The sequence below is a fragment of the Monopterus albus genome, unplaced genomic scaffold (assembly GCF_001952655.1).
Source record: "Monopterus albus unplaced genomic scaffold, M_albus_1.0 scaffold388.1, whole genome shotgun sequence".
In the NCBI taxonomy this organism is placed as follows: Eukaryota; Metazoa; Chordata; class Actinopteri; order Synbranchiformes; family Synbranchidae; genus Monopterus; species Monopterus albus.
This window is the reverse complement of record NW_018128268.1, coordinates 154677-165104: the sequence shown is the minus strand read 5'-3', so window position 1 is coordinate 165104 and position 10428 is coordinate 154677. Positions and strand designations below refer to the sequence as shown.

General features: G+C 43.4%; 1 protein-coding gene across 1 annotated transcript in view; it reads left to right on the top strand.

The window, feature by feature from the left end:
- Positions 1-2212: 2212 nt before the first annotated feature.
- LOC109951435 (calcium-dependent secretion activator 1-like) overlaps positions 2213-10428 on the top strand; it is a 105072-nt gene continuing 96856 nt past the window's right edge. The window contains exon 1 of the mRNA XM_020585945.1: positions 2213-2353. Coding sequence (XP_020441601.1) covers positions 2234-2353 — 120 coding nt within the window. The 5' untranslated portion in view covers positions 2213-2233. The remainder of the gene's footprint in view (positions 2354-10428) is intronic.

The following is a 10428-nucleotide window of genomic DNA, read 5'->3' as shown; positions in this document are numbered from 1 at the left end:
TGCTCACCTTCCTTTAACCACGTCTCAGTCAGCAACATGAAATCCAGCTTCTGTGATATAAAAAGTCATTCAGAATGAATGTCGTTAGTCAACGATCTAACGTTAATCAAACCCATCTGAATTGATAAAACAGGGTTTGGTGGCTGAGACACACATCTCAGCGGTCGGAGATTAGACCAATTTACACCCCTTTTCGAATGTTGCAAAAGTTGGCAATATGGATGAGGGGCCGAGAAATCCAGGCCTATGGGCTGAGGCCAACCACAGAGAAAGCCAGGCCAGCAAATCATGCTAGGATGACAACAACACCAGCCGGGTCCACAGCAATGGTCAGAGGCATCCGCAAAAGCAGAGTGCCAGAGGGCCTTTAGGCGAACAGCCACCCCACTACTCTTCCCTCGTTTTCTGGTACGTTTCCTTCGTGAGCAGACAAAGTAAGAATGCTGAAGATATGCTGGTATCTTTGCCAGTAATGGTGGGACAGTCTTTGAGTTATCCCAGCCCGTATAACTGGGACACTTTTTCATAGACGAATGAATATTAAGGCCCTCTCTTCTTGGTGGCATGGATGTGTTGGCCACTATCATGTTCTTTTAACTATGTGCCCACTGGAGCTTTGGGGGATTCATTTTTCATGTTTATCCTAAAAAAATACTCAAAAAAGAACTCACTCACCATATTTCACAATGAAAATGTTATTTGTTGTTAGTTTTTCCTCCTGTCTCGTGACGTGATCCCTTCCTATGCAGCTTAGTTGAAGATAGTGAGGTATCTGAGTTAGCCAGATCAAGTGGGTATGTTCCAAAGTTAATCTCTGTGGCACAATTTCCACTTTGTATCTTACTGTGTAATTCAGCAAGAGACACTATCTGGGAAAACACAAAGAGGAAAAGACGCTTTCTGTGACACAACCTCACTTTTGTGAGTTGTGTACTTCTGTGTACTGTGGAAGTCTCATTTTAGCTTTCAATGAACTTTAGAACATTTTAACTTGTGGGATTCATACCTGTGTTGAATCACATGAAATCTCCTCAAAGTTGAACTACTATAATGTTCCCTTCATTAGGATTTCTGGCCAAAGGCTTCAGAAACTCCAGCACATCCAAAACATTGCTGCCACAATCCTGATGAAGGCAAGAGAATATCACTACATTACTCCCATTCTGCAATCTCTCCATTGATTTCCTGATTCCACCAGGGTTGAATACAAATTCCCACTCCTGATAAAGCTTTTTGCTCTGCTGCACCCCACCTATGGCATTCCCTCCGAGACTATTTATGTTTCCAGCAGTTTAGATGGTATATGCTATAGTATGAAGTAGACATAACCTATAGTAGACTAATCTGAGAGATACTATCTATCTATCTATCTATCTACATACATACATATACTAGTTTTGTGGGATTTATTGTCAAAATATAACCTAATGTAGTGAGGCCTTCATAATGTTACCACACCATATAGACATCTTTGGCATATCTACTGCTCTGTATGCACAGGTGTATACAGGTCTGTATGCAATGCAGTTTAGTTTATCTCATGCCTTTTAAACATTTTTACATAATTACTGTATGTGGCACCAGAATTTGCTAGGTTGCCAATACCCTAAATCTCTTAGTCCTCAACCTATTATTTACTTTAAACCAATAAGCATTTAGTATGAAGGCCAAATCCCTTTGATTCTGGTCTTGTGCTGTCTAAAGCCGTATCATCAGGTGGCCGTTCATCTATTGTTCTTGTAGCCTGATCAAACTGATCCCAGAGCGGCGGGGGCCGGTTTCAGCACCGCGGTGAGCTCCGAGTCCTGCCTCTTCCTCCTCCTAAATCATCACATCACGTTTCCTCGTTTTCTCTTCCTGCGACCCCTCCCCCTCCTGACTGGCAGAGTTGGAAAGCTTGGAAATCACGCCACAAATTTTTCTTGCCAGACTGACTTGTCTGGCGGCAGTTTTCTTCTTGAGAAACATCATTCTGAGGCGCGAATCAGTCAGGCTTTGCGTGTCCACAGCGGCTTCAATCGGATCGGTCCCCCTGTGATTGTCACCGAAGCTGATCGGCATATTTTTCCTACTTTTGCAGTGGGTGTGATCTCCATCCGAACCTCAGCAGCATGTTGGACCCGTCTTCCAGCGAGGAGGAAGGGGATGAGATACTAGAGGTGGAGCGCAAAGAGGTGGCGGCCCCGAAGAGCACAGGTGGAGCAGAGACAAGGAGAAAGAGGATCTGGAGAAGATGCAAAGGGAAGAGGAGGAGAGGAAAAAGAGACTCCAGCTGTATGTGTTTGTGATGCGCTGCATCGCTTATCCGTTCAATGCAAAGCAGCCTACTGATATGGCCAGGAGGCAGCAGAAGGTAAGATCGGTGTAAAAAGAGAAACCCCCAAGCTAACTTCAGAGCTGTGTTTTAAACGCCTTTTTCACTTCAAACGCATCTTCAAAATGCATGACACCAACTGTTGCTTCCACAGTCGCACTATGTAGCTGGATGCCTTTCGACCGAATAGTCAAGGATGCAAAAATACAGCTGTTTACTTAGCCTTAGAGTTTTAGATAAATAAAACTTAATTTATTACACGCAAGATCCAAACCTTAATACTTTTATTATAATAGGTGGCAGTAGTCGCTCGGCTGTGATAAAGGAAGTCCATAAAGCATAGATCTACCAGAGGCATTGCTGAAACTACAGCAACTACAGATCTCTTCTTAATTAAAATATATACTTTTCTATAGCCATCCAACATCCTGAAGATGGGTAAAGCTAAACTGTGGTAGAAGCAATAAACATATTAATGAGAACTAAAGACAGGGTTGGTAAAAAAGGCTATCAGAAAACAGAGTGTGTGTGTGAGAGAGAGAGAGAGAGCAAAGGAAAGAGAGTGTGAATTAACGTTGTTCCCACCCACTGTAGTAGCTTCTGCATATGTGAATTGCCTCTGGGCATAAAAGCCTGGCTAGTCTCAAGCCTAGCTATTAGATCTTATTACACAGCTCCTCTTCATCATCTCTGATATGCTCCTTATAAAGAAATGACAATATATTTTATCAAGATATTTGACCTATGCATTGATTTGGTTGTGCTGCCAGACATTACATTTTAAAGATACACTCTGTGACTTCGTTGTTTTGTCAAAGGCACAAGGGTTTACAGCTATTCTGAATGGTCACACTTGAAAGGTAGGGTGACACATGTTGTTATGCAGAGAGGTGAGATGCAATAAATATTCAAATGCAGGGATAACTGTACATTTTGGACAGTCTTTGTGTCCAGGTGATACACTCAGCTACCACAAAACTGATGGAAGCAGTAGTGTAAAGTAATGGTGTGCCGTGAGGCAAGTCCAGGTGTGCTGTGGGATTTTGTGACAGCCTCATACACTGACACAAAAATGTATGAATACATTTTTATTTAGTATACGAGTACTTTGTACACACTCATTTCTCAATTCAGAGGCAAATCCTATAGCCTAAAAGAACATCCTAGGTAGAGCGGGTCGTTTCCTAACCAGAGGATTAGCGGTTCGATTCCCGGCTTGTCCAGTCAACATGTCGAGGTGTCCTTAAGCAAGACACTAAACCCCCAGTTGCTCCCGGTGATGTCACTAGTGTGTGAATGCGTGAGTGCTTGGGAGTGCGAATGGGTGAATGGCCGAATAATGTGTGAAAGCGCTTTGAGTGTGCTGTAAAAGCATAGAAAGGCGCTATACAAGTATAAGACCATTTACCATTAGACATTATCATGAAAGCTACCTGTCTTATGGCTTCAGCTTGACCAGGGATGTCAACAACCTTATTCCAACTCAGTGCATACTCTTCTCTGTTGATATGAATTTATTGTTCATATGCAAATGAGTTTTTATTCCCAGTGCAGCTCTCATCTTAGTTTGGTCTGTAAGGAGTGATGACATCTTGATGCTTCCCTCTCATGCCAGATCAACCCCTCCTCTCTCACTCACTTATTTGTCATGAGTAATTCAAAATAAACATTTATAGAGTGACAAGGCTGAGACATGTGGTATAGAGGCTATTTTCCATGGACATGTATACAGGTGTGCCTTCATTTTGGCTTGCCTGTTGGTGTGCTTTGGGCACTAAAACTACTGGTGTAATGAATTAAAAAGAGAGCTTGAGGGAGAATTTCAAAGCCTGCCTTTCACAACTCCACACACCTGGCCTATCATTGTGTAAGGGGGTAGGACTGCTAGAGTGTTTGTTAAAAAAGATACAGAAATTGTCCAGTGAGCAAAATGTGTATGTGTGTGTGTGTTAAAAGATTTTCAGTTTAAGCATACCAATATTTTAACAATGTTTGTGAACATGAGCTTTTTAGACCCCTAGTAGTACAGGCAATTTCTGCTTCATTCAGATGAAATACTGAAGTGATTCAAATTATTTTTTTCCTTCAAGTGACTCAAATTTGATTTTTTTTTCATTGACATGTGAACAAACCAAACATAATTTTTCAAATCAGGTGTGGCCATTCAGCCACTTTCACGAGTGGTCCTAGATCCCATTCATATCCAATATTTGACGGTGCGACCTCATGCAGAACAATCAAATCAGAATTCATGTGGATTTTTTTTTCAGTGTCTGACTCCTGTGTACATACGCTAATCGCCTGTTGTCATCATTCAGTGTCATCACAGACTCGTAAAAGTAAACACAGGAAAGCAACAGCAGCGATAGGTGTCAATGGAGAGATGAGAACATTTCACATTTGTTGGACATTTATGGAGAAGCCTCTGGTCACAGGAAGCTGGAAGGAAGATGTTGTAATTGAGCAGTTTTTGAAGAAACACAAATGACATTCTTGTATGCATGTGGCTCACATTTCAGTTAAAATGCTTGGCAGTTTAGGACCTCCAAAGTATTCAAACTGGAGCTGGATATACAGTACGTTGCTTTCAAACATGAACAGGAACCATCAACACAAAAATATCATATATGACAAACAGACTGGAACTGAGCATTAAGGTCTGTAATGTGAAATTAATTTAGGCGACACCATGGGCCTGGGCCTACACCTTGGGTAAATCCCAGTTCCCTTATTTGATTGTTCCTTGCTTGACTAAGAAGTTGTCCTGGTCCAGCATCATGAAGGACATCCCAGAGCTCTTACTCCTGCTCTGAGAAGCAAGGATTGAGGAGCAAGGAAGCTGCTAGAGGAGTCATGAATAGGGACACAAAAGACCATTCTTTGATAAAAGTCTTTTATGGACTGACACTCCCCACTTACGGAAATCAGTTGGTGATTGGACGCTTCAGATGAAGGATCAGTGGAAAGAATGTCTCATGTCTGTAAAACGTGTTTCCTCAGTTTCACTTTCCCTGTGTTTCTCCGTCACACCTTATGTGGACAGGACTAAGATGCAAAAAAAAGACTTAAATGAGGGAAACATGGATGCATTTAAGAGAACTGGGACTTAACCCCTTGTCTACACCAGTTACATAGTGAAAGTTCCATGTCAGCTGGAGCAGGTGCAGTTCTCTAATGGTGTCTATACCCAGTGATCCATTCATCTGCACTACTGCTGTGCCATACTTGGACAAATTTTGTCAGCACTCAGATTAGTTACAGGGTTTCTGCAATGTGACCAAATCACATCTCTGCCATGGTGCCAGTGTGCACTGAAAGCATTTAACATTGCAAGGCATTCAAATATGACTTTTACTGAATTGATTACCTCTGCCTCTCTCCTTCTGTCCCTCCCATTGTATGCATTAATGTCCCCTGAAAGTGACCCCCCCATTCAAGGAGGTCCTGAAGATTGGTAGTCTCTAAAGGCTTCAATACTGGCTGCCCTTACAAGCAGTAAATAACTGAGTGCAGGTTTAGTAGTAACTTGATTTATCACGTCATGTAGAATTGCTGTTAACAGATGGCGCTCTAACCATAAAAAAATTCAAATACCCAGGAAAAAGACCCAAGTTAGGGAAGCATCACTGTTGCGTCCAGTTACTGAAATAAGAGAAAAATCACTGTACAAGTGTGTAATTTTGTCTAAAGCCACCACTCCAATGTCACCAAAATCTGTCCCATAATGGTGTTTGCATGTTTAGATTGTCTAGGAAGCAGAGTGTGCCTGTGCTGAAAAGTGTGATATATTTTATGGCCCTGCTCAGAAGCAGATCCCAGAGCATGCTACTCTGTCCCCTATCTGACCATCTATGTCACTACTTTCTGACTGGCAGAGAAAACTTGAACAGCACGAAGTATCTCAGCTGAGGAAGGACATGTGCCATCTTTAAGGCAATAGAGGTGACAGTGGTGCAGTGGGTAGCGCAACTGTCTCCCAACCGGAAGGTGGAAGGTTTGAATCTCGGTGCCAGCAGTCGCAATGTCCTTGAGCAAGACACTGAACCCACGCCCCGCCCCCTGCCCCGATGGTTAGAGCCATTGATTTAGTTGGTGCCGCAGATGGCTGCCTCGGTTCTGTACCGGAAACAAATTCCTTGTGTGTAACATATTTGGCCAATAAAGGTGATTATCCTTATCCTTGAAGAAGGAGACAGTAGTGCATCATGAAGATATAAAAGGAAGCCAATTAAACAGCTAGGTTTGCTGACTCCATGTTTGCTCTGCTGTGTGTGTCGTGGGTAAAATCAATGCACAGGGAAAATTACTGTACCGTAATAAGCTAATACAATGACACACAAAATACAGCTAACAAAATACAGAGGGCTTGCAGAGATTAGTTATTAACTGACTACTGAACATAGTAACTACATGTAATCTACACTCTTACTATATTATATTTACTGTAGCTTGTTCACTTTAATCACTACAGAATCCCCTCCTCCCGTAGTTAGAAAGACTACGGAACTTCTAGACATTGTAGAACAAACACTTATAGAAAAATGAAAAGAACATTCATAAACACATTTATCTGAATACATCACTTCCTAATCCTAATCAGTTAGCCAAATTAACACCACTATTTACTAATTAAACATCCTCCTACCACATTCAGAAGTGAAATAAAAATCAACTTTCATTACAGAGATAAACTTTTAACCTTACCAGAGCAGTTCTACACTAATCCAACTCCCTACACTCTAAAAAAACATGCTCGTAAGCACAATAAGTACTCCATTAACATGGCAAAACTTCCTAATTTGACATATGACACTCTGAAAATAAACAGAGACAAAGAAAGAAAGAATAACCAACCAGGTGATCCTCCTTCCCCCACACACAACAACACAGTTTCAATTATACACATGCCTGTACTGTAAAACAAACAGCTTCAATGCAAACACTTTCTGACAGCTTGACACAGGTCTTTACATCAAGGCACTTCTCGGGCAGACTCAGGCAAAAAAAACCCCACGAAGCACGTTCATTTTTGTAATCTGGGTGGGGGAAAATTCTTGAGTGACCCCCAGGCCTCCTTCTGGATGCCTTTTGTGGGCGATTGCCAACAAGGGCCTGCACTGGACCTGGTAGAGCTTTTCTCCGTCTTCTCCTCTGATGTCCAGCCACTCCATTTCGAGCTCATCTCCAGCCTGCAATGTTTTTCTCTCAACTGCTCTAAGTATCACTGACCTCATCACAGGAAGACAGCAACACAGGACAAAACTCATTGCAGCTACTCCAGTAGAGATAATTACCACTAATCTGACCAAACCCTGTTTCCTGGTAGTATTCACTAACCAACTGATCCAACCCATGTTATTATCCCTACCCGCATTATCCATTACTTCAGACTTCAAATCCCTAAGCTTTCTCATAGCATCTGTGAGAACTCCCACAGGAGCTGTATGTCCCGGTAAAACAAGTACAGCAGTACTCTCCTATGAGAGCACACACACACCTCCTTTTTCTGCTAGAATCCAATTAAGTGCTTGTCGGTTCTGCCAGGACACAGCACTTGTAGCACTCACCTGCTCTCCTAATGCACCTAGAGCCTCATCTGTGTAGTTGATGAATTGCTGTTGATTGTAAAAAATGTAGTTTATCCACTCAGTGTGTATTTATTAGTGGTTATCCAGGGTAAGATAGACTCGAACCCTGATGCTACCTCATGTCTGGCTTTAAACTCATTTGGGATTCCACGTGGCTGGCCAATAGCGCCAAGATACACTCTGGGACCTGGAGAATACGCTCTCTTGCTTCTGGCACTACCATTCCTAGCCTGCTCTACCGAGGTGATTGTAATCAACTCCTGAGCCACCTGTACACATCTACCTTCCCAGTTGACTGGGAGAACTGAATACAAATGTTGTCCACCACACCACCAAAAGTGATCAGCTAATGCTATAGTTTGATCAAAATACGGACACCCAGGAACCTGCACATGCAGAGAGCTTTCTTTTAACTGGGGAGCTGGATGCAAGTTTGGCTTTGTACAGTTCAGTGTGTCCAGCTTCCACCTGTAGCTACACCAGTCAAGACTCACGTTCCCTACAGGTACAGCTCCTGTCTTCTCAACACCCTCAAACTGTCCTACTAGTATCAATGGAACACCGTGTGGCATTCCCAGCACTGCACTTCTTTCCCCTATAGTCACATCTAACTCTCTACATCGCTGGACATTAGTCTTCCCCTTCTGCTCTGAAGTTGGCCACCAGTTGATATGATGGTGAGCCCAGAAAGGACAAACACTCAGCCTTACAGCACGGCCTTGGATTCAAGTCAGTCTGTAAGACCACATGACTGCACTCCTGCCAACTAAACACTGTGTTCAGCCTGTACCTAGCCTTGGTACAGATGTAACAATCTTCCTTCCCATTAAGCTGTCTTGCAAATTGAACCCACCTATACCAGCTATTTTGTTCCCAACTGTTACCAAGACCATGCTCTTCCTCCTCTGCATAATCTTCCCACTGATCAAATGGCACTCCTTTTACTCCTGACCTGAAACCATCAGCCCCGTCAGCCACTGTTCTGCAGACCCAATCTAACCTACTGCTATTAGTTACCACCCATTCCTTCAGGCTCAGCACTCCTCACACCGGCCTTCTTTTTGGGTGGCTCAGTCAATTGCTGTTGTGGCTGCTGTTGTCCTCCTCGTTGGAGCAATCACTGTAGCTGGCTTCACTGTCGTTTCCTGCTGGTTCAAATCTGGTTTAGCAGTTACAGCCAAGGTCTTAGTGACACTTAATCTGCTGTTTTGTACCGGTCCACTTGGGGGGGGTGCAGGACTACAGATTCTTCAATTGCACTTGTCATTCTGTTTATGACCTTACGCCATGTGACATTATATGTCTCATTTCACTGTCCCAATGGCAGTTTGAATCCTACTCTAACCACCCAGACATCACGCCAATTAACTTCTCTTTCCCTCACTCTGATGGAACACTGATCTTCTCCCCAAGAGTCGGGGGGTCTACTTGTCCACCATCCAGAAATCCACTCAATTCCTCACACACGTCTTCCAGGTATTTGATTTGAGTACACAGAGAGACTGAAAGTGTCTATGTTAGAAGTCCAGGGTTGCTTAGACATATGCGCAACCCAAGTATTGTTTTTCGTATACCTCCAGTCTTTGTCATTTGATGTCCACTCTTGCACACCTGGCCATTCCCTAGGTGCAGCCCTTTTACTTCTTACCACAGCTCCATCACCTCTCCCTTGCTCTCCCTCCTCTGGAGAGTCAAGGAGACATGAGCACAGCTGGATTATGAACAGCATCACTGTGAGGAGGAGTATCAAGCTCACTCCCCTCCTCTGACACTGGCTGCTGCTCCAGATGTTGTTCATCTTCCTCTTTTGGCACCACTTCTGCCTCTGGACTATCCTTGTCCTCTGGGACCTTCACACAGTGGTTTAGGTGATACCACGTAGGCGAACCTTTCACTTGCACTGCACGGGCAGTTGCACTGACCACCTCATATGGACCTTCTCTTCGAGGAAAGTCCCACTCCTGGTTTCACTTTGGGCTCTTCGTCCTCCTGGACCTCTCTCTGGCCTGTAGAGAAACAACACGGGAGGAGATACTCCTGTGTATGTTAGTCATTTGCTTCTAATATGACTTCATGCCATTTGTCAAAATGTCCAAAGATGGACCCTTCACTGCTCTGTATGCTGGTGAAGGCATTGGCCGGCCAAGCAAAGCCTCATGCGGTGTTAGCCCCAGCGTTCTGTGGGCGCTTGCTCTGCATGCCATAAGCGCTAGTGGCAAAGCATCTACCCAGTTTAACCCAGTGCTCATGCAAATCTTAAGCAGTTTATTTTTCAGGATCCCATTGCATCTTTCAACATCAGACTGCGAGGTTGGACAATACACACTACCATAGTGTTGCTTGATTCCTAGTTTCTGCAAAACACACTTCACTGTCTTATCAACAAACTCCTTCCCATTATCTGAACTGATCTTAATGGGCAAGCCAAACCTTGGACAAACTTCTTTACACAAAAACATAGCCACTGTCTCTGCATTCTTGTGTTTAGCTGGTGTGGCCTCTGACCCTCTGCTTCACCAATCTATA